Consider the following 24,849-nt stretch of genomic DNA (forward strand, 5'->3'; position numbering starts at 1 on the left):
AGCAGAGGTCAGTTCTGAACCTGGCACCCTCTGTTTCACAGCTCAGGCAGAACAGCAGTAGACACGCTTTGATGGTGCCTTCAGAGAGCAACATCCACGTTCCCTGGTGCCCTTCCAGCCTTTGAACCAAAGCAAGTCAAGTCAAGGCAATGATGTAGGATGCTCTTGCCTGAAGCCTGTTAATGAAGCAGCACCTTGGACAGTTGGGCAGGTGCTCTGCTGAGTCCCAGAGCTGGCTGGGCGAAATTCTCCCAGCGCTGAGAGCCAGCAGAGAGCAGCTTGTGCACCTGGAGTGGAATATCTGCAGGATCTATGGGAACTTTGCCCAGTGGGTCACTGAAAGCTTGTGCTTTCCAGGGAGGGATCTAGGAAAGCCATGTGTCTTGCACAAACTAAACTTGGGAGGGATGGCTGAGATCACTCACTGGTGAAAGATACTCTGCATATGCCAAGGGGCACTGTCTTCTTTTGTGTATTCTGGGATGGAGCCCTGGCAAGGGAAAAAGGAAGGAGCTATGCCTGGATGAGTGCCAATGAGTCAGGGCTGAACCCATATCCGTTGGGTTTCTTGTGGTGGGGAGGGGCTTTCATCCATCCCAGCTCTGTGCTTTGTTGAGATTGGACTTTGGGATTACCTGGTTTTAGGTATGAAGACACAAGAGGCCACCCACTTTGCTGAAGCCATGCAGGTATGGGTCTTGCCCATGTCAGGATGGGCGACTGACTCCCTGAGACCTTCAAGTGCACTGCCTTGGGTACCATGGCAGAAGGGCAAGCTGCCTATACAGAATCAGGTCCATCTACACTGATGGGCAGCGACACTCCAGGATCTCAAGCAGGGGTCTCTCCTAGCTCTACCTAAAGATACCGGACTTGGGATCTTCTGAATGCAAAACAGGTGCTCTGTCACTGAGCTACGACCCCCTCCCTTTAGCAATATAGGAAGCTGCCTTATCCTGAGTCAGACCAGTGGCCCATCCAACTCAATTTTGCCCACACTAACTGGAAGTAACTCCAAGGTTCAGATGGGGGACATTCCCAGTCAAACCTGGAGATGCCAGGGATTGAACCTGGGACCTTCTGCAGCAAAGCAGATGCTTTGCCATCGAGCTGTGGTCCTTCCCTTTAGGAATGGAGGAAGTTCCCTTATCCTGAATCAGACGATTGGTACATCTAGGTCTCTATTGCCTGCTCTGACTGGCAGCGGCTCTCTAGTCTTTGGGGCAGAGACTAGTTTCCCAGCCCTTACCTGGAGATGCTGGGGACAGAACCTGGGTCTTTTCGTGCATGCAAATCAGAATCTCTACCACTGAGCTGTATCCCCCCTCTTTTTAAAGTAGCTTCGTTTTCTTTGCTGCTGTTCTAATCAGTTAATGGCTTAAACGCTTGGCTATCATTTGACTGGGCAATTGATCACGTTTCACCATTGCCACCTATGCAGCCCCTATCAAACACACAACCCCACTGCGCACCCAGAAGGCTCCTACTAGGTGATGTTTCTGCACATTTTCACCTGAGAGGTTTGATGTGGGGAGAGAGGCGTGCCTTCTAACAAATTCTGGAGCCCCTGCTCCCATAAACAAACCTTTTCCCTTGTCTACCCTCTTGTGGGCTAATGGTATTGATTTCTGTGTTAACACCAGCTATGATTCTATTCTATGTTCTGCCACGTAATAATGGGGTGGTTGTTCCCTGCACTGTAATTTTCCCCCTGTTTCTTTCAAGAGGCCGGCTGGACTTAGCAAATGATCTGCAAACTCTCTGGCCCTCCCTGCCCTGAGGGCACAAAGCCTGATCACGTGGCCTCCAGCATTTGCAATGAGCTGCTAATGAGCTGCCAATTACTTATTGGCAGAGCGGATGTACCCAGGGTTTGGGGCAACTGCAGAGCTGAAGTGTGCAGCATCCCCATGCTAAGGAAATAAATCATCTGGTTTTACAGCTTGCGTGGAGAGTAAGAGCTGCTCCCTGCACACATTTTATCATGCCAAGGATGCTGTAGAAGGACGGGGGGGGTGCTGTTAGTTGATAGTGGCGTATTAAACAATGTGTGGTATGGGGATACTGGCTAGAAAAGAGCTTGTCTCCACTGTTAGAAACACAGATACAGTCATACCTCGGGTTACAGTCGCTTTAGGTTGCATTTTTTTGGGTTATGGACCCGCCGAAACCTGGAAGTACTGGAACGGGTTACGCATAGGCGCCGACTCCATGGGGCTTGAGGGGGCCCGAGCCCCCTCAAAAATTCGTTTGGGGGGGCTCTGCCCCCCCAATAATCTCCAGTGCCCCTCCAGCAGAGCGCCATCCATCGCCGCCCCTCCCCCAGTCCAAAATGCACAGGGTCGGGCTGCATGCCTCCTGCCCTCCCTCCCGAGCAAAAGCTCCACCCAATTTCCTTTGGAGCTGATTAATAGGCGCAGCACGCTCTCCCCTATTCGCTCATGAGGAGGCGGCGCCACTTTATTTGCATATTCATGAGCTTATTTATTATTCATGAGCTTTCCCGGCCCCCCCCCCCAATATTTTTTATAAGTCCGCGTCCCTGGGGTTACGTCCAGGTTTCGGGGGTCGTGCATGCACAGAAGCACCGAATCGCAACCCGTGCATGCACAGACGCACCACTGCAGGTTGCAAACGCTGTGGGTTGCAAATGTGCATCCCGCATGGATCACGTTTGCAACCCGAACGTCCACTGTACAGTATATAAGCTAGGCGCCAAATGGCTCCTTAAACCAAGGTTACAGTTGCCAAAATATAATGCCTTCTTGTCATTTTTGGACCAGATGGATCTAAAATCTTATTTTTCAAATGATGGGCTGACTTGAGATTGATTATCAGTTAAACACCTGGCTAGTTCAGATGGCAACCTTGAGCTGGGTTAAGAACGTTGAGAACTTAAAGAAATAAGGTGACTTGATCCTGCAGCAGTCTGTTTATATATTGGCCTATTCCTGCTTCTGTTTTCTTAGTGGTGACACAAACCATTCATAATGTAAGAATATTCTTCACAATTGTGAACAGGGCAGTGGGGTGGGGTAAGTGAAGACAAGCTACAACCATTAACTATAATGCTCTTGTTCCGGCTGCACAGAAAAAGCATTTTGGTTCCTGAAATTCATTCTGATTGTGCAAATAAAATATAGCTGATAGAATTCTACAGGATGTGGTATTAGCGTGTGAAAGGAGTCAGGATCCAGTGATCCCCAGGCATGCACCTCGAGATGGTGGAGACGTCAGGCACTATCCTGGCGCCCAGGCATCTTCACTTGGTCCTAGTGGCTGATAGCTAGGTGCAAAATGCGCCTAGGTAAAGGTAAAGGTACCCCTGACTGTTAGGTCCAGTCGTGGCCGACTCTGGGGTTGCGGCGCTCATCTCGCTTTATTGGCCGAGGGAGCCGGCGTACAGCTTCCGGGTCATGTGGCCAGCATGACTAAGCTGCTTCTGGCGAACCAGAGCAGCACACAGAAACGCCGTTTTACCTTCCTGCTGGAGCGATACCTATTTATCTACTTGAACTTTGATGTGCTTTTGAACTGCTAGGTTGGCAGGAGCAGGGACCGAGCAATGGGAGCTCACCCCGTTGCCGGGATTTGAACTGCCGACCTTCTGATCAGCAAGCCCTAGGCTCTGTGGTTTAACCCAGAGCACCACCTGCATCCCTTTCTAGTGGCTGATAGTCAGGTGCAAAATGCGCCTGGCGCCTGGATAATTTCGAACTCTTCTTGTCTCCCATAACACTGGAACTCATGGTTGTTAAATGAAGCTGAATGTTGGACGATTCGGCACAGAGCAAAGAAAGTCCTCCTTCGCACTAAGTCCCACAGTAGGCAGCGATGGCTTCGAAAGAAGATCAGGCCAATTAATGGAGGATAAGGCTGTCAATGGCTGGCCTCAAGCAGAGCCAGGGCTTTTTCGGCCGTGGCCCCAATCTGGTAGAACACTCTGTCACAAGAGACTAGGGCCCTGCGGGACTTGACATCTTTCTGCAGGGCCTGCAAGACAGAGCTGTTCCACCAGGCCTTTGGTCAAGATGCAATCTGACCCCCTCCTGTAATCCTCATAGCACTCCAGCCCAATGGTTGCCATTAATTTGATTTTGAATTGATTTTAGAATGAATTGATTTTAGAATGTATTTCAATTAACTGATTGTGATTTTATGTAAGTTGTGTTACTTTTACAGTGGTACCTCAGGTTAAGTACTTAATTCGTTCCAGAGGTCCGTTCTTAACCTGAAACTGTTCTTAACCTGAAGCACCACTTTCGCTAATGGGGCCTCCTGCTGCTGCTGCACTGCCAGAGCCCGATTTCTGTTCTTGTCCTGAAGCAAAGTTCTTAACCTGAAGCACTATTTCTTTATTAGCGGAGTGTGTAACCTGAAGCATATGTAACCTGAAGCGTATGTAACCCGAGGTACCATTGTATTGTTGTTAGCCACTCTGAGCCCAGCTTTGGCTGGGGAGGGCGGGATATAAATAATTTTTATTATTATTATTATTATTATTATTATTATTATTATTATTATTATCATCATCATCATCATCATCATCATCATCATTATTATTATTATTACTACTACTACTACACAATGACAGTGTTCCACCTCCACTGTTGGAAGCTGTAGGCCTCTGAAGACCTCTTTCTGGGAATTACAGGCAGGCAGAGTGCTGTTGCACTCAGATCCTGTTTACCGACTTCCCACCAGCATCTGACTGGCCCCTGTGAGAACAGGATGGTGGACTAGATAGGCCCTTGATCTGACCCAGCAGCAGGGTTTGCCTCATGTTTTTTATGCCCTCCCACCCATGTTACTGCTGTATGAACTTCAGCTTGCATTGAAGATTGTGTTACTTTTGGCAGAATCTTGATGCTCTCTGATAACCGACAGAAGCCGCTGTTCTCTATGTGCAGCCAGATAACTGGTAGGGTAGTACCGTCGGAATCAAATCTGTCCTCAAAAACGTATTATGCAATAAATGGCAGGGGCTGCGTAGGGGCTTAATTGCGGAGCTGTGCGCATTACTCCCCAGTGGGATGTGTCTGCCTGTGACCTGTAGTTCTTGCCGGAGTGGTACATTGTCTCGATAAGTTGAACTCGCCTTGAAGCACAGACTTGCCAACAAGATTGAACATCGCTGTATCAAAGCAATCAAGTGAAAATTAGCTGGGGTAGACATTGCTGGAGGGCAGGATGTCTCACCATTGGAAACACGGGGCAGCCATCAAAAGTGACATACTATCCAATATTCCAGCGACAGAAATAAGGACAATCGTGTGCACATGTAACATTCAGATTACTGCACCATTGATTTCTTCCTTAAAGCTGCACAGAACAACATGCAAGCTGTTAACACCAGTCCTCCTGCGAAGTGTTGCGTTCCTGATTTCTTTTGCAAAAATCCTGCGGTGATCTAAAGCAAAAGGACAAGTTTGTCATTTTGGGAAAGAATTGCAAGAAAAGCCTGATTGTGCCCAGTGGGTTGTATTCAGCGTAGCTCTAAGAGGTATGTTCCATTGGTGCAACAATTTCTTCTTGTGCAATGGAACGTTCTTCCTAATATAAATGGATAGCTCAGTCGGTAGAGCATGAGAATCTTAATCTCAGGGTCGTGGTTTTGAGCCTCACGTTAGGTGAAAGATTCCTGCATTGCAGGGGGCTGGTCTAAATGACCCTTGGGGTCCCTTCCACTCTGTTGTTGTTTAGTCGTGTCCGACTCTTCGTGACCCCGTGGACCAGAGCACGCCAGGCACTCCTGTCTTCCACTGCCTCCCGCAGTTTGGTCAGACTCATGTTTGTAGCTTCAAGAACACTGTCCATCCATCTCGTCCTCTGTCGTCCCCTTGTCCTTGTGCCCTCAATCTTTCCCAACATCAGGGTCTTTTTCAGGGAGTCTTCTCTTCTCATGAGGTGGCCAAAGTATTGGAGCCTCAGCTTCACGATCTGTCCTTCCAGTGAGCACTCAGGGCTGATTTCCTTCAGAATGGATGTGTTTGATCTTCTTGCAGTCCATGGGACTTTCAAGAGTCTCCTCCAGCACCATCTCCCTTCCACTCTACAATTCTCTAATTCTATGAATCTGCCCCCCTGGAGTTCTCCCAATCCTCCAGAGCAGATTTCTGGGTGGTGTGGAACCCTCTCAGGGAGAAGAGAGGGGGGCAGTCCTGTGGTGCTGGCATCCATCTTTGCCTGAGCACCAGTATTTATCTAAATACCGCCAAATGCATAGAGGTCCATTGATTCTAATGGGCTTACTCTGAGTAGAACTCAGTTGGACACTATCCATACTCAAGAATTCAAAATGAACTTCACTCGCAGGGACTTTCGTATTAGAGGTTATGCACGGACAAAACCTTGGCGTTCATAGTTCTGCGCTGACATTCATGTATGCAAGAATCAAGAGGATAGTGCTGATTAATTTGTTCAGCAGTGTCCATGCGCATGATGCTTGGCAGAGAATGAGAAGGCCACGCCCTTCCCCCAAGGGGTTTACAATCTAGAAATAGACATAGAGGAGACAGCAGAGGAAGGAGATGGAAGTGGAGGTGGGATAAACGGGGGAATAAGATGTGATTGCTGCAGTTGCATGTACCTAGGCTTAGTTACATTAAGATACATGGACAGGTGTTCGCCAGAGGTTTGCTGGGAAAAAGAAGAGTGAGCTTCCCATTGCTAATGTGGCTTTGAAACCTGAAAAATAACCATTGTAGAAACTTACACCCAATAGGTGTTTTTTTTTTAAAGGCATCCCCTAAAAGCACGGGTATTACTAAGGGGTGTCTTGTGCCCCAGGTCACAAACTTCCTGCCCCCCCTTTTTAAACATTGTTTACAGGTAGGGATGTAAGAAAGCATTGTTTTGTCTCCTTCCCTGTATTCATCACATGCAGCAGTGTCTCTGTTCTGCGGCAGTTCATCTTCCGCCCCCAAATATGTTATCTGTCTTGCTGTCTGCAGTGGCAAAATTATATCCCTTACATAATTAACCACCTAAATCATGTAAATTGCATTGTTGTGATGTAATACCATCCCATTAGTTTCAGTGCAAGGCAAATAATGCCATGGGGGGGGGGGGGAGAGCATCTATACATATAAATTAGCATGTGCAGATTTCCTGTCCGCCTTTTAAATATGTCCTCAAGGGGACAGTATTTCAGCAGGGGTGGATACCAGAAATGCAGATCTTTCCCTGGTGAATTGGGACAGGTTTCATGGTTCGAAGGTTGAATCCAGGACTCAGGAGACCCGGGTTCAAATTTCCACTCAGCCATGAAGCTCACTGAGTGACCTTGGGCCAGTCGCTGCCTCTCTGAGAGCCAGTGTGGTGTAGTGGTTAAGAGCGGTAGATTCGTAATCTGGTGAACCGGGTTCGCTTCCCTGCTCCTCCACATGCAACTGCTGAGTGACCTTGGGCTAGTCATACTTCTCTGAAGTCTGTCAGCCTCACTCGCCTCACAGAGTGTTTGTTGTGGGGGAGGAAGGGAAAGGAGAATGTTAGCCGCTTTGAGACTCCTTCGGGTAGTGATAAAGCGGGATATCGAATCCAAACTCTTCTTCTTCTCAACCTAACCTACCTGTGGAACCAAAGAAATGTCCCTCTCCTCTGGTGTAGGGCAGTACAGTGGTACCTCGGGTTACATACGCTTCAGGTTACAGACTCCGCTAACCCAGAAATATTACCTCGGGTTAAGAACTTTGCTTCGGGATGAGAACAGACATGGTGCCCCAGTGGTGCGGCAGCAGCAGGAGGCCCCATTAGCTAAAGTGGTGCTTCAGGTTAAGAACAGTTTCAGGTTAAGAACGGACCTCCAGAACGAATTAAGTACTTAACCTGAGGTACCACTGTACTGAGGTAGGTGGCCATTAGGTCTGGCTCAGAAAAAGTCAGGTCCCTGTCAGGTCCGTCAATCCCATTATCATCTCCTCTGACTGGTGGCAGCTGTCTAGGGTCTTGGCCATTCCTTTATCTGCTGACTGTGCCTTTTTCTCAGGTGGCAATACCCGGGATCGAACCCAGGACTTTGGGCATGCACAGCACGCATTCTCTAGCCTTGGGTCACCGCCCCGTCCCTAAGAGGGATGCGAGGTTTGAGAAGTGTGCGGTCTTTTGAGGAGAGAAGCGGCTGCTACCAGAGGGAGACATAGCGACTGCCTATAAATACCTGCCACAGACAACAGAGTGAGGAAGCGGGGGGCGGGGGGGGATGATCGTTTAGTCAATGAGAAGCAGTTAAACACAGCAATTTTAGTCTGAGCTGGAGGAAGAAAGTAATAATAATGAATCAACGGAATGAATTATGCAACAGAGTCCTGGGCTCGCCACCCTATTTATCCCAATTCATGGTATGGGATGAAGTGGGTTTGGGGAGGACGCTGGAATGTAATTGTCATTGTGCCCCGATCCAAACATCTAGGTGCAGCTGACTTGGGAATGCAATGTATAGGCCTGGTTGCTGTATCTCATACAAGGATCCTCATCAAGCAGGGCCAGATTTTTTAAAATAAATGTACATGATAAAATTATGCATCTGGGTAGGCTTGCCCAAGTTTTTAAATAGGCATTGAAAGCAGTACAACAAAGGCCTAGTGCCTATATAAATCTATATCTGCTTAATTAGCAAGTCTTCCCAGAATAACTCAGTGAAAACTCAATGGCCAGAAAAGGTTGGTGAGCAACGGGAGGAATAGATATAAAGTGACCAGAGAGACCCAACTCCATGTCTGGACGAACCGTTTCCTTGCTCATTTGTTGTTGTTGTTTAGTTGTTTAGTCGTGTCCGACTCTTCGTGACCCCATGGACCAGAGCACGCCAGGCACTCCTGTCTTCCACTGCCTCCCGCAGTTTGGTCAAACTCATGCTGATAGCTTTGAGAACAATGTCCAACCATCTCGTCCTCTGTCGTCCCCTTCTCCTTCTGCCCTCCATCTTTCCCAACATCAGGGTCTTTTCCAGGGAGTCTTCTCTTCTCATGAGGTGGCCAAAGTATTGGAATCTCAGCTTCACGATCTGTCCTAACAGTGAGCACTCAAGGCTGATTTCCTTCGGAATGGATAGGTTTGATCTTGCAGTCCATGGGACTCTCAAGAGTCTCCTCCAGCACCATAATTCTAAAGCATCAATTCTTTGGCGACCAGCCTTCTTTTTGGTCCAGCTCTCACTTCCATACATCACTACTGGGAAAACCATAGCTTTAACTATACGGACCTTTGTTGGCAAGGTGATGTCTCTGCTTTTTAGGATGCTGTCTAGGTTTGTCATTGCTTTTCTCCCAAGAAGCAAGCATCTTTCTAAATGTCCTTTGGACAGAAGAGCTCCCCATTCATATGACTGGGAGGAACCAATGAATTGTATGTGGCCGGGATTGAGCAAAGAAAACATAACCCAAATTGTGAAAGGGGGGGAGGAGAACCAATATGGAGGGACTGCAAACAGCCCATTGGGAAGTGAGTGCGCTCTGTGGGCACGGAATGCTGAGAAGCTGTTGGAGGGAAGAAAAAGGGGAAATGGGGAGTAGAGAATGGAATGGAGCTGGTGGAACTATGACCGGGTGGGCTCCACACTGCAACATTTTTTTGCAGGGCTCCTGCTTGCGCTGACTAATGCAGCTATGCTTCCACTCAGAGGGAGGCACAATGGGACTAATCTCAGATCCCGTCTTCACTCATATCAGGCTAGTCCCTTTTGAATTTTTAGGTGGCGAGCCTTGCAGGTTGGGGGGCGGGGAGCCGCCAAGGCAAAATCTGCAGGGGGAGGAGGCAGTGCTCTTTGCAGTGGGTGACATCATGAGGGCTGGTGTATCTAGAGCAGAGAGATGTATGGCGGTTCTGCACTGTACCCTGAAAGGGGAAGGGCTGATGATGCCTTTCGGGAGGGGGAGGGGAGTTCTGCTCAGAAAAGTGCAAATTGTGTCCTGCTACTTCCAGACTATCCATATCCCTCCCCCTTATGCTGCTCTGAAGCAGCGTTTGTGCATGGATCCGGCACAAAATGTATGCAATTAAGCAAGATTGGGGGGGGGTGGAATGATAGAGAAAAGTTTTCCTCCTTCTCTAATAACTCTAGAACTCACAGACATCTAATGCAGCTGTATGTTGAAAGATTCAGGAGAAAAGAAAGTACTTCTGCATGCAGCGCATAGTTAAAAAACTATGAAACTCGCTCCTGCAATATGTACCGATGGCCACAATTTGGATGAGTTCAGCAGCATCTGGAGGGTCAAAAATCCCCCACATCTGATATACATGCAGCAGATTTTAAAAAAATCAAATCAGGAGGGAGGGTAGGTGATATACTATTTTAAGAGTATTTGCTGTGGATATTCCGTATTTGCACTTCATAATAATTACAGCAATGCTAGCCTGACACCCACACTTGTATATTTAAGTAGCTGTGCCTTTGGTATACATATCTAAAACCCCATTCAGTAGTTTCTATAACAACAACTGGGACCAGTTTTCTGTGTCCTCACTCACCTTTCAGCTTGAACCAGGCGCGGATGTACAAAACCTACATGAGCATCTGAACTGCCATGGTTCTGAACTCCGCTTTCCCAAATGTTATTTCATTAACTTGCATGTTAACATTGGCATTTGCAGAATTGTGATATTTCAGAGTTCATGGTTTCTGAGTGAAAGTTGGGGGGGGAGGAGAGAATAGCAGCCTGGGTTTTGGATGGATGCAACAGACTCAACTCCTGCATCCCAGAAGGCTTGGGCTATTAGGAAGGCGTGATGGTTGACCAATGCCTTTCCTTTTCTGTCTTCCAGTGTGACCATGAGTGCGGGCTCTATTGAGCAGGAACCGACACGCAAGCTGGCTTGCTGTGGGGTCCCCCTCATCACGGAGGACATGCAGTCACTGGCCATCCGCACGCTGTCCGGCACGGACATCAACAAACACTATGACCTCATCCGCGAGCTGGGAAAGGGGACCTACGGCAAGGTGGACCTTGTTTCCCACAAGAGCACAGGTGAGCTCAGCAGTGCCCTCTGCTGGTAGAGTCCAAGCAAGAGAACACCCATGCCTTAGGTCAGGTGTGAGGGACCATTGTCCCTCCAGGTGTTGCTGATCTGCAGCTCCCATCAGGTTGGTCATTGACCAGGGATGATGGGGTTTGTAGCAACATCTGCAGGACTACACATTCCCCATACCTGCCTTATGTACTCCTGAGATACCTGGCTTCTGAAGCAATTACCTCTTCCACCTGTATGTTTCATTTAAAGCAGCCTGACGGCCACATTCCCTTCTGGGCAATATTCCAGGGGCCACATTCCAGTGGTGGGGCCAGAGTCAAATGTGAGCAGAGCAGTGAATCTAAACATTACCTTTGCACAGCTATCTAGGTCAGACTTCCTCAAACTCGGCCCTCCAGATGTTTTGAGACTACAATTCTCATCATCCCTGTCCACTGATCCCACTAGCTAGGGATCATGGGAGTTGTAGGCCAAAAACATCTAGACGGCCAAGTTTGAGGAAGCCTTGTCTAGACTCTATGCACCCTCAATCCAATTCACCCTGTCCTCTCTCAGGGATTGACCATAACACATCCCACAACCTGTGGGGAACCTTCAGCCCCATCAAAAGTTCCTTTCCAGTTATCATGATTGCTCCATCAAGGCGGTAAACTCTGAAATCATTTTGTTCTGCTTCTGTAAGTCAAAGTGAGTGACATCCTGAGCATTCTCCGTCCTTCCTCCCACTTCTCTCCCCCCCCCCCATTTACAGGCAACAAGATGGCACTGAAGTTTGTCAACAAGAACAAGACGAAACTGAAGAACTTCCTGAGGGAGTTCAGTATTACCAATACACTCTCCTCGAGCCCCTTTATCATCAAGGTCTTTGATGTGGTCTTCGAGACGGAGGACTGTTACGTGTTCGCCCAGGAATATGCACCTGGCGGAGACCTCTTTGACATCATTCCGCCACAGGTAACTAGGCCTCAGTTCCACTGACTTTTTGGCTGTTTGGGTCCCTCAGGCCACATTCAACCCATACATCTAAAGCACTATGATACCTCATTAAACAGGCATGGCCTCCCTCTAAGAATTCTGGGAGCTATAGTTTGTTAAAGGAGTTGAGCTGCAATTCTCAGAGCGGTTTAGCATTCGATCCCAGGAATTGACTGAACCCTTATATCCTGACTTGAGCACTGAGATCAGCTTCAGGAGAATCATTGGTCATTCCCCAAGTTGACAAGGCTCACTTTGATAACAACAGGAAATGGAGCCTTTAGAGTCGTTGAGTGTTCTTGGGAGGCCATGTTTATTCCTGGCGTTTCCAGCTGCCCTTTCCTAGCTGATGGTATCTCTCTCTCTACCTGCAGGTGGGACTTCCTGAGGACATGGTGAAGCGCTGTGTGCAGCAGCTTGGCCTGGCCTTAGATTACATGCACAGCAAAAACTTAGTCCACCGGGACATCAAGCCGGAAAACGTCCTCCTCTTCGACCGCGACTGCCGGCGTGTCAAGCTGGCTGACTTCGGCATGACGCGCAAAGTGGGGTGCCGGGTGAAGCGCATCAGTGGGACCATCCCGTACACAGCGCCCGAGGTGTGCCAGGCCGGCCGGGCCGAGGGCTTCACCGTGGACACCAGCATTGACGTGTGGGCTTTCGGGGTGCTCATCTTCTGCGTGCTGACGGGCAACTTCCCCTGGGAGGCAGCCTCAGCCTCGGACACCTTCTTTGAGGAGTTTGTGAGGTGGCAAAAGGGGCGCCTGGCGGGGCTGCCCTCCCAGTGGCGCCGCTTCACGGACAACGCACTGCGGATGTTCCAGCGCTTGCTGGCCCTGGACCCGGAGAAGCGCTGCCCTGTGAAGGAGGTCTTCTTCTTCATCAAGTACGACCTGATGTCGGAGGTGCGGCGCCGGCCCTCCTACCGCTCCCGCAAGCACACCGGAGACAAGCTCTCCGCTGGCCCTCACCGCCACGAGACGCCCAGCACTTGCACCCCGACCCCCCTCAAGAGGACCATCCTGACAGAAGGCAGTGTCTCCCGGCTGTCTGCCTCAGAGTCTGGCCTCCCTTCCCCCGGGGCGGGAAGCAGGACTGATGGGCGGCAGGACAAAGGCAAAGGCCAGATGGTCCTGGCCACAGCCATCGAGATCTGCGTCTGACAAGGGCGTGGCAGGCCCCTCGGTGCCTCACGGCCTGCAGTTAAGATGTCAGCACTGCAATGCCCTCTCCTGCTCTGGGACAGGCTGCGTGCGAACGGAATCCATTTTGGGGACCGGGATCCATGTCTTTCGAAGCAAAAAAAACAACAACGAAAAATGGGGTGGTGGGGGAAGAGGATGGAAAATGTGGCTTTCCGTTTTCCTCAGTAATCCTAAGGATGTCCATGGTTGTCTAAGGCCACAGGAGAAGAAAGGCCTTCTCTCCTCATTCACTTGAAGACTGGGAGCTGAGGCCTGGATTAAGGGACTGCTGAGTCGGTGGCAGGAGAAGACGGAGCCCATAGCGCCTCAAGGATGAACATCTGAGGGAATCAGGACTTTGTCTCTGAAGGGAGGGGAGGGAAACCCAGTTGGCCGGTGGCTTTCTCTTTTTGCCCGTCAGGAGTAGCTTTGAGAAGGTTTCCGAGCGGGGGTCCTTGCAATGAAAATAATAATAATAATAATGGATTGGGTGGGGGTTGGGGTGGAGGGGCAGAAGAGCCCCATTGATCTGGCAAGCAGTTTCTTTCTGGGCCTGCTGGGATAGAGTTGGTGGTAAGCAAAGAGGCTGGGGCTGGTTATTTAAGTCATCCAGAGCCTCTTTGCTGGGCATCAACTGGCTTACAGTGCCCCTACGCCTGGTTGCCAGGGGGTGAAGTCAGAACAGATTCCCAGAAAAAGAGGCTGGTGAGCTCAGTGTGCTGGGGGAGGGCTGTCTGTTGAATTGGCACTTGTATGGGATCCAGCTTCCAATTCCAATAGCAAGGGGGGAACAGGGATCCCAGCTGAAACCGACACGTAGCACAGCTAATATATCACTTCCTGAGGAAGTGGCGGGGAGAGTCGTTTTTATTTCTGACTGGCGCTAACCCCCCAGGTGTGAGCAAAGTGCAGCGTCAGGGCAATCCGGGGACCACAGAGATATCACAGTGATGCCATTGGTGCCACTGATGTAGCAAGTGTTTCCTGTGTCAACGTGTGCGTGTGGCTGTATGTAAATGTGTCTCTACAGTCTGGATGTTCGGGTCAGTCGTTCACTGTTGGCCACGTGGCCATCGCCCCTGAGGAAAAGGCTTGGGTGCTTGGGACGAATGATGGGGAGGACAAAGGGGGAAGCCATTTTGTGTGAGGCCACCACCCGCCTGTGATCGCAACCAGGCATGCGCACTGCAAGAGGTGCGCGTGTGAGGGGAAGGGCGCTCTGTGCGGGAGCACAAACTTCTTCCTGCAGCGCACTGGGAGTTCACAGCTCAGACAGGGCTCTCTAGTTCAGGGGTGGGCAATCTTTTTCCTTGTCAAGAACTGCGTTCCTTCTATTGAGGTGGGGGACACACACACCTTGAAAGTGGATGGAACAGGAGTTGAAATCAGGCAGGGCCAGGCCAAAGGTGAATATGGCTACCCCATCTTTCTCTCTTTCTACCATCCCCTTTTCTCTCTCTTTCTGTTGCTCCCTGTCTTTCTTTCTTCAGTCACCCCCTTTTCTCTCTCTCTCTGCAACCTTTTCTTTCTGCTGCCCTCTTTTCTCTATTTTTACTACCCTCTTCATCTCTTTCTTCTGCCCCCTTTGCTCTCTCATTTCCTCTCTCTTTCCGTCATCATCTTACACCTCCACCCTTCACCCATGTGAAATTAGGCCAAGATTCCCATGTGGCCCCAAGGCCACAACTTGCCCACCCCTGGTCTTGTTGAACACCAGTCCAACAAGGAGCAATTGGGCAGAAAGTTTCAGGGTATGTAGGGTATACCCCTAGGGAACTGTAAGACTGGGTGGCTTCATAAGAATGTATTGAGCATCAAAGAAGCTCTTGAACTGAGGCCTGCTAAACTCTTTTATGGTTTTCTAACTGGCCTAGCTTTTATATAAAGAGAAGAATCCTCTATAAAACCTGAGTTGGAGCAACGGCTTAGGATTCTAGTATGCTGGAAAACATGGACATCTAAACATTACAGGAGCCAGGACTAGAGCCCATCCGAGAGGGAGCAATGCCCTGTGCCTAATGGAGACCCTCAGATGACACCAAGGGCTGCCAGTTCATACTGCCCATCTCTCTGGGCTGACTTTATAATCAGGATTCTGGTACAGATATATTCTTTGGGACAGGGTAGGGTGTGGGGAAGAAAAGTAGGAAGGGCGTTTTTTTTTGGGGGGGGGGTCATCACAGTATGACTGAAGTGTAGACTGTGCTAAAACAACATTGCCCATGGCAAAATGTCCCCATAACCCATTGGCTGCAGTTGGGTGGGGGAATCAGTTGAGAATGAAGACCAAAGGCCGTGCCTGTGCGTTGTGGCAAGCCACAGGGGAATGGATCTGCTTTCAACTCAACTAGGGCTTAGGAGGCAAACAGCGAGGATTTTTGACCTTTCCACAACGGGGCTCCTAGCGACGAGATGCCCTCCTTTCACCAAGGGCTTAGACCAACACTGACCTCCCTTTGCTGTCGACTTGAACCCCTTGAGCTGTGGGGAGGCCTTGCTCTCGGGAGTCACGGTAGTCACCCCTTCGTGCTGTTCCTTTGGGGAGGGTCAACTCTGTAGAGGAAGGCAGGCCTTTTGCAGTGTCTCTCTGATAAAGCCAAGTCTGTTGTTGCATCTCCTTCCTTCGTCCCCATCCGCTTGCCTCGCCTCCCATTTCCCAACCTAGGTGAGAATGGCCCTGGGCAGAGCGGCTCAGCTCAGCCCTTTGCTTCCTGGGGGTCGTACACACTCATCTCTCCTCCGAGCCAGACTGCGGGCCTGCCGGGTGTGTCTTGTGTGTGTCTCAACCTCCCCAGGGTTCCATCCTTTCCACACAAAGGGCTAAAACGCTATTTCCGAAGCAACAAGCAGTTTACAAAATCTCAAAAGTGGCTGCCCGCCACACTTCCCCACCCCTTCCCAACTCGAGGGGGCACTGCCCAGCAGCTGGTATTTAACCAGATTGTGTGTGTGTGTGCGCGCGTGTGCATTTGTGTGTGAAAAAGGCAAGGGTGCACTTTCTGTGTCATCAGTGCCGGCTGGCGACTCCCGTTCGTCCCACAACCCCAGTTGTCTGTAAGCTCCGGATAACACAGCAGCCTGAGGTGACCAAGCGCAACCTTACTGTGGCTCCATCCTCTTAGCCCAGACCCTGACCAGGGTTGTGGGAGGGTGGAAGAGCGTGTATGTGAGAGACACCACTTTAACTGCCTTTACCGCTGCCTCCTTTCAGGCAAGCTCTGCGTGTTGGGGGTGCACCAGGCGTTTCCTGACCTCCTTCGGTGTGACCTGGCACACCCCGCCACTCCTCTCTTCGCCAATTCGTAGTCCCCGCTTGTTAATCCGTATGTCTTGACTTCCCGAGTGGGCGCAGCTGTTTCCCCTCCCTTTCTCCTTGGCGTCACTGCCGCCATCTTGTCTCTGTGTGGGGTGGCAGCCGAGGCTAGACTTTTTTTAGAAATAGGCATTGCACAGAATTTTTAGATATTAGCTGCAACGTCTCCTTTTTGCCTTAGGTTCCAATTGTCCTTGATCTTTTGTGCAATAATGTAGATAAGGATTAAGAACACCATATAGACCTTGTTTTGGTTTATTTTTATTTTTCGAATTGTTTTGAGGGGGGGAATTGAGGGGGAAGGTTGGGGATGTTGGGAATGGGGTCCGTTGGGCGCGCGCGAGTGTGACATGTTTTCCATTATCCTTGTTCTTGGTCTTTGTTTTCCCTTCTGTTGCCCATCCACTTTTGGACTTGTTCCCCTCACCATATAAGAGGTTTTCCCCTCCCCGTATCAAACATGCATTACCTCAGTTTCTGTCACAATTGAGAAGGAAAGCTTTCTTTCTTTTAATTTAAAACGAAAACATTACAATGGTAATAATTTTTGGGAAAGCAAAAAAAAAAAAAAACCTCATGTGGAAGATGGGTGTGTTATGGAAAATACTATGTTTTTTTATTTTTTAAAAGAAGAAAACACATTTAAGATAATGGTAATTTCCTGTTGTAGCATTGAGGCAGTGAAACTTCCCCAAATGTGTGATTCTGATGAGGCTCCTTCAGTTCTGGAGAAAAGGCTTTCCCCCCAAAAGGAAGATACCAAAATCATATGGGGGAGCGGCATTTAGCATTTGGTTGTTGCTTTTCATAAGAAAAGGGACCATATTCCAGAGAGCTGTTGGAATGGTTCCTACATTGCTTTAAGCTATAGTCAAGCTTTGCCATGGTTGAAAGGTGACTGTACAGCCACTTCTTGCTGCTGCTGGGAAAGGGAAGAAATTTGATCAGTTTGCATTTAGACGTGAACTTGCTTACTTCGGTTTCTGAAATAATACGTAAATGGAAACACAGCCGTTCTTCAGAATTCACACCTCTCCCAATTGTGCACTGTTGTTCTCCAGCCAAGTAATGTGTGTGGGAAATGCACATAGCAGACCAATGTGTGCATATAAATGCATGTACTAGTGTAAAGAACATGCAAAAATGCATTACTGTACGATGGCGATTTATGCCAGGGTTCAGTTCCAAGGGTACAACCAACCCATAGCTGGAGGGAGAGAGAGATAACCAAGTATGAGGCAGCCTAGAAGCTCTTTTTGTGCCAAGAAACCCCAAGCAGATCTGGCCTCCCAAAAGGTTTTAAGCTCTCTGTCTTGTTAGAGAGGCAAGAGATGCTCAGCACATTGACTACAGGTGTGCTTGTGCGAGATCTCGCAGGAGCTGGGATGGCCTCACGAGAGCATCCCAGAGTTGATGTACTGAGCTGCCCTCCAAGCAATGAGGAGAGCTTTAAAGCTCTTCCCATGCATAGCAACCCCAAGTGGACTCCATGCAAAAAGAGCTTTTAAGTTATCTCCATTGCTTGGATTTAACTCGTGCAGTTTCAACCAGCCTGCCTTCATAGAACTGTAGAATTCTATGGAAGAGTTGGAAGAGACCCCGAGGGTCATTTAGTTCACCCTTCTGTAATTCAGGGATCGACCACATAGGGTTGAAATCGCACATGAGTTAGATGCTAGTAAGATGCGATTGTACTGTATAGTAAGCAAAATTGATTTGCAATAAAATAAAATAAAATGCATATCTTAGGCAGAATAGCACACAAAAAAACGTATGTGAGAAGAAATCCGCACTAAAGTGCCAATGAATTTTCACGAAGGCTTGGAAAATTAATAAATTGCAAATGGATGCGGAAAACTGAACTTAAGACTGGGAAAAGGAGATAGCAAAAGAGAAACCACAACTGACTGATTCCCCATCCCTATCTGCTGCCACCCTACACAGAGCTAAGCCATGGTTTGGCTTAACTGTACATCCGAACCGAGGATCATGGTTTGTTTTGCTCAGTCAGACCACGAGGGGTAAGACAAGAGCAAACTTTGGTTACGGTTCATGGCTTTTTTGGACAAAGACCAAGGTTCAGAAATAACGCTAAGCAAAAACCATGGCTTAGGTCCAGCTGAGATGGCAGGAGCCAATGGTAGGGCCGGCCCAGCCTCTTTAATGTGCCCCATCTGCTTCCCACAATGCCACTCTTAACCATGCCCAGACTCCACCCCTTCACCTTGCCTCACGGCCAGCCCTCCTCTGGGATGGGGTGATGGGAGCCCTTTTCAAGGACTATTCTGTTGTTTGGAAAAACCACACCTTTGGGGAAGCTTCACTGCCTTACGTGGTTGTGTTTGTGACTTAGCATTGTGAACTGGTCGGATGTGTAAGCGCCGTTCTTATAGTGTACTCCTGCAAAGGAGAGGGAAGGGGTGTTGCCAAGCCACCATCAAGGTTATGTGCCAACATGGGGCGTACATATTCTTTCTCTCTCTCACACACAAACCCCGGATAGGCAACTTCTTCCACTCCTTCCCGGAGGAGAAAGAGAAAAGATTTAAAAATGGAGCAAAGAAACATTCACCATCACACACACACACGCAACAGCGCGGAACAAACGTTTGTAAATATTCTGGAATTCTCTTGACTTGTGAAAAGGAGGTTTTTAAATGTTATTTAATTAATTCTATATTGCGGACAATTGCTATAAAATAAAAAGGGGGTAAAAACATGGACCTGTCTATCTTCGTGCATGCAAGACTGGGGAAATATGGTGGCATGGGGGAGAAGAATTGGGCTGTTCTGTCCCCCAGCACTAATGCCAATGTGAATTGCCGTAGTTCAATGACAGGGCATCTGGCCTGCATGCAGGGCCCCAAATTCAATCCCTGGCATCTCCAGGTAGGGCTGGGGGAAAGCCTCCTCTGAAACCCAGGGTTGCTGCTGCCGGTCAGTGTAGACAATACTGAGTTAGATGGATCTATGGTCTGGCTCCCTATGTTGGGAATGTCCTTTTTACTCACCCAGAGCACCTGTTGAAGAGTAACAGATGCAACAGCTTTGTTCAGGCAGGCTTAATACAGTAATTCAGTTGCAAACACATACTTAGGTCTAGCTTCAAAGGTAGTCTGAGCTTGGAGCTCGGATATCCAGATGTTCTCACATTGCTGGCAGAGTGGAAAGAGGAAGAGGGTGTGGCCAGGCAGGTAGGAGAATGCATAGTTATGCCCACCTCCTGTCAGGGCACAGTGGGAGTATCTCTCACATATTTAGCAACTTTACAGGAAAACACTGTGAGCTTCAGCTCCTATCATGCGCCTATCTAGCAAAACATGAATTGTTGGTTAGACTGCACTTTAAATGGGGTTGCCATATATCCAGCCATATTGGAAGTCTAGATTTTGCCGAAGTTTCTCAAAAATAGCTCAAAGGCAGCAATTATTTTTTGAGATTTTGCAAAGAAAGCTCAACAACTTTGGGCAAAAGTGTCTGGATTTTCACTTTTTGACACATTCTGCTAGGTCATAGTTGTGACTCCCTGCGGTGTCCCCTAGGCGCCCAGTGCAGCAGAACCAGTTGCGCTGCCCTAAATCCGCCTCTGGTTTAACTATCTCCCTCTCCCTAGGGATTCTGGGAGGGGAATAAGGGTCACCTATAAACTCTCAGCAACATTCACAAACTACAGCTCCCAGAATCCTTTGGGGGGGCACACTGACTGTTAAAAGTGGCATCACAGGTATGTATGGTGTGAATATGGCCCAGGTCTGAAGCAAGTTCCCTGTCTACCGTTTTCAGCCTGACCGTTTACACAGCTGGAAGGAGAAGGCTGTTTTCCAGGTCAAAGGATGTTGGCTTCCAAGGAGCTTTGAGCATGCCTGGGGGTGTGGTGATGGGGGACTGCATTCTAGCATGAAGTGCTGCCCACAGCCTGCACAGAGAGAGGGCTTTGATGTGCACTCTGTAAAGGCTGGATCCCGGGAGACTCAGCAACACAGACCCAGCAGGGGAGGGTGTGTGCCAGGCTTCCGACACGGCTCCTCATGAATATGCATGCCGTGTTTTCCTTGATCCATGCCTGGCCCTGCAACAGCTGAGCCAATTCTGCCGGGAGCACCGGGAGCTGCCAGAGGCCTCAGGCGACACTGCAGGCAAACATAGAGCGGAGACACAGCAAGACCGCCAGCCTGAACCAACACGGGAGACTGGGAGATGGGCTGACTGGAGCAATTGTGGATCAGTGTTAAGGGGAGAGACTGCATGAATTCAGGGCCCAAGCATGATGGGAAGCATAGCCGTCAACGTTTTTTAAAGGGAAATTCCCTTATTCCAAATAGGATTCTTTGCAAGAAAAGAGAAAAGTTGACAGCTATGATGGGAGGGGCAGTACAAACTTGCAACATTGGTCTCCTCTCACATTTCCAAATCTCGTTCCATACATGCGATCTTATCCTGGTTTGAATGTTACGCAAACCCCACAGAAAGGGAGAAGCAAGCTCTCCATGATCCCCATTTGATTCAAGGATTAGGCCAAAAGGATCTTAATGAATGGCAGGTAATAATGCTGGGTGCCCTCTGATCAAGAAGATGGAGAGGGAGGTGAGAGAGGGGGGAGAGAACAGCTTAGGATCAATATGAATTGGAAAAGAGCTTTGGAAGGGGCAGCTCAGCTCCCCTGCATTTAGGGAGCAAATTGGATCCTTACAGGTCAAGACCAGCACTTTGAATTGGGCCCAGAAACTGATTGGCAGCTTTGGATCAGTGTAATATGCTCAAATCGTCTTGCCTCAGTGAGCAACCTGGCCGCTAAATTCTACACCAGCTGACGTTTCTGGACCTCTTCAACGCTACAAATAACGCGTTGCAGTAATCTGACCTAGAGGTTACCAGAGCATAGGTGACAGACGTTAAGTCATCCTTGTCATAATAGGGTGCAGCTGGGTCACCAGCCAAACCTGATGGAAGGCACTCTACGCCACGGAGGCCACCTGAGCCTCAATTGACAACAAAGGATGCCGAAGTCCCCCCAAGCTGCACACCCGCTCCTTCAGAGGGAGGGCAACCCCATCAAGAGCAGGCAACCTCCCATCCACCTGATCTAGGGAACCACCCACTAAAGGTGCCCCAGTCTTATCTGATTGAGCTTCAGTTTACTGGCTCCCATCCAGTCTGTTACCGAGGCAAGACACTGGTCCAGCACTTCCACTGCCTCACCTGCAGATGTAATGGAGAAGTAGAGCTGTGTGTCATCAGTATATTGCTGACAATGGACTCCAAAACTCTACATAACCTCACTCAGTGCTTTCATGTTAAGCAGCATAGGGGATAAAATCAGAGCCTGAGAAGCCCACACCGAAGGCGCCATGGGGCTGAAGAGCACTCCCCAAGCATCATCATCTGGATATGCCCATCCAGGTAGGATGGCACCAGGTGGACAGCTCACTAAGAACTTGGCAGAAGGATTTCTCAACCCTGGGACCAACCCTTACCAGGATATCCCTTGATCACAATCCAGCCTTTTAGTCACTATGCCACATTAGTTCCCCTCCAAGGTTTCTCTCATAAGAACAGGAATTCCTAGGTGTGTTGTGGGAAAATCTCTTCCCAGTGTCATCCTTTTATATGGCTGAATCTGACAGTCTCTCTCTCTCTCTCTCTCTCTCTCTCTCTCTCTCTCTCTCTCACACACACACACACACACACACACACACCAGGGTCAAGAGATGGACACAGAATGCATTCCAGCCACGTCGCCAGGCTAATTTCAATTTCCTAGTAATTATGCAAATGAGCCTGGATTTAATTAAGGGCAGATTTCATTAAAGCCTTATTGGGAGGCTGGAGGAGCTAAAGGAGAAGGCAAGAAAGAGCGAGGGACGCTGCTCAGCCCAGGGAGGAGGACTGGCAGCAGGTGCACAGAGCCCAATTAGAGCTCCACTTTAAAATCCACAGAGGTAGAGGAAATCTCTTCCGAAGCCTCGCCAAGGCAGCAGGCAACGCGCGAGGCTGGCTTCCGATGAGAGCCTTGGACGCGCCTCTTTTGCCTCTCGCCCCTTTCAGGTGGCCTTTGTTCTCTCTCGCCCGCCCGCCACACACCCGCTGCTCTTCATTTATTCCTCTGACCTCATCTATTTCGGGGCTCCGAGTCTCTGATCCCATCTCGCTGCTCTTGCCTTCCTCTCGCCCTGCGCAGCTCTGGCTGGGAGCGATAACAGCACCGCTTTCATGCGGCAGAATCAATGGGCCTCTGTCTTCCGGTCACGGTCGCATCTGCAGAGAGGCAACCTTTGGCCACGGCCTGCTGGTCATTTCATCATCTCCGACATCCATCAGCTTCTCCAAACCATGCAGGAGCCACTGCGGGGATTTACTCGGCTCAAAGGGAGGCAACTTTTGTTGGAATCAGAAACTCAGTTTTGGATTTCTATATACAACAGCGGGGGGCGGGGGGAGCACCTAATCTGTCCAGGACGGATCCTTATCTCCCCTATTACTTGAGGCTGGCGCTGTCCACCCGTCACACACCTGATTTTTTAAATTAAAAAGTATTTAGGAAAGCTAGAACATACACTTCGATAACACATAGGAACAGCAACCTAAGAAAAGCAACGGAACTAAATGTCAACTAAAATTAGACAAGTACAAATTTGGGTTGTTTCATTCAGATTCCCTGGGAGAAAAATTGTTGTTTTCATTTTGGAGGGTAGTAACATTTCTAGGGACGCGGGTGGCGCTGTGGGTAAAACCTCAGCGCCTAGGGCTTGCCGATCGCATGGTCGGCGGTTCGAATCCCTGCGGCGGGGTGAGCTCCCGTCATTTGGTCCCAGCTCCTGCCCACCTAGCAGTTCGAAAGCACCCCTAAAGTGCAAGTAGATAAATAGGTACCGCTTTCTAGCAGGAAGGTAAACGGTGTTTCCGTGTGCTGCGCTGGTGCCAGCTCGCCAGAGCAGCTTCGTCATGCTGGCCACGTGACCCGGAAGTGTCTCCGGACAGCGCTGGCCCCCGGCCTCTTAAGGGAGATGGGCGCACAACCCTAGAGTCGGACACGACTGGCCCGTACGGGCAGGGGTACCTTTACCTTTTTAACATTTCTAAAAAGATTTGTTTTAGTTAAAAATATCAAGATATTGTCTTCGAGGTCTTATGATAACCTCACTTAAAGCTGTACAGTTAGTAAGAATTCTATGTGTAACATATTTTACTGGATCACAGAATCATAGAGTTGTACAGCTGGAAAGGCCATTTGGTCAGAGGTTCTTTAGCTGTGATTCCTGCATTGCAGGGGCTTAGATTAAATGGCCCTTTGGGACACTCCCAACCATTCTGTGTCAATCATAGTGTTGGAAGGGACCCTGAGGATCATCTAGTCCAACCCCTCAATGCAGGAATATGCAGCTGTCCCTTACAGGGGATCGAACCTGCAACCTTGGCATTGTCATCACCATGCTCTAACCCAGTGTTCCCCAACCTTGGGCCTCCAGCTGTTTTTGGACTACAACTCCCATCATCCCTCGCTAGCAAGACCACTGGTCAAGGATGATGGGAATTGTAGTCCAAAAACAGCTGGAGGCCCAAGGTTGGGGAACACTGCTCTAACCAACTGTGTGCAGAATACACACACACACACAGCAGCAGGAGCAATGCCCAAATAAATGCACAGCCATTAATACAATGGCAGCGGAAAATGAACGCACACCTGACCTGTAGTCTGGAGCCCAAAGTTGAAAATGACATTTGGTGACTTTTGGCTGAGGCAGCTAACATGAAGCCAGCTGCTGATCTTGACTGCGTCCTAGCCTGACCGATGAACAGTCAATTATTTAGAAGCCTGACCAAAGAGGCAGCCCCTCTGGAGACAGATGGAGAAAGTTAATTAGGCTGTGGGGCAGTGGGTGGGTGGGGAGAGCAAAGGAAGCATTCTGATATTCTGCTTCAAGCACCAAGAGGAAGAAAGGCAGAAGAAAGATTCTGTCCAGATTGAGAACAGCTGTTGGGAGTAGATTTCCGGAAGTAGACCAATGGGATAGGAACATGAGAATATAAGGACCTGTCTTATATGGAGTCAAACCATTGGCATCTCTAGTTAAATGGATCAGGTAGCAAGCGGAATAAAAGACCCTGGGAAGCCACAGCCAGATAGCATAGACATTACTGGGTTTACAGACCCTCTGTGTCCCTGTTTTCCAAGAACAGTCCCTGATTAACAGAAGCTGTCCCAGTTTCTGATTTGATTCCAGAATGCTTCACTTTTCCTTAGGATGTCCCTATTTTCATCAGAGAAATGTTGGAGGGTATGGAGTTACCGGTATGTCCCGTCCCCCCCGAGTCAAGGAGATAAGAAACAATAAGTTGAAGGCAGCCCTGTATAGGAAAGGTTTTTCCTAATGTTTAATGTTTTATTATGGTTTTATATATGGTGGA

At 49.1% G+C, this 24,849-nt stretch overlaps 1 protein-coding gene across 2 annotated transcripts in view; it reads left to right on the plus strand.

Moving 5' to 3' along the window:
* The window catches only part of SBK1 (SH3 domain binding kinase 1), a 73,612-nt gene extending 58,335 nt beyond the window's left edge, over positions 1 to 15,277 (plus strand). For both annotated transcript variants that reach the window (XM_082199180.1, XM_082199181.1), the window contains exons 2-4: positions 10,765 to 10,967; positions 11,723 to 11,925; positions 12,321 to 15,277. In XM_082199180.1, coding sequence (XP_082055306.1) covers positions 10,765 to 10,967; positions 11,723 to 11,925; positions 12,321 to 13,109 — 1,195 coding nt within the window. In that variant the 3' untranslated portion in view covers positions 13,110 to 15,277. The remainder of the gene's footprint in view (positions 1 to 10,764; positions 10,968 to 11,722; positions 11,926 to 12,320) is intronic.
* Positions 15,278 to 24,849: the final 9,572 nt, after the last annotated feature.

This window comes from Podarcis vaucheri (genome assembly GCF_965113315.1).
Source record: "Podarcis vaucheri genome assembly, chromosome: 14".
Classification (NCBI taxonomy): Eukaryota; Metazoa; Chordata; class Lepidosauria; order Squamata; family Lacertidae; genus Podarcis; species Podarcis vaucheri.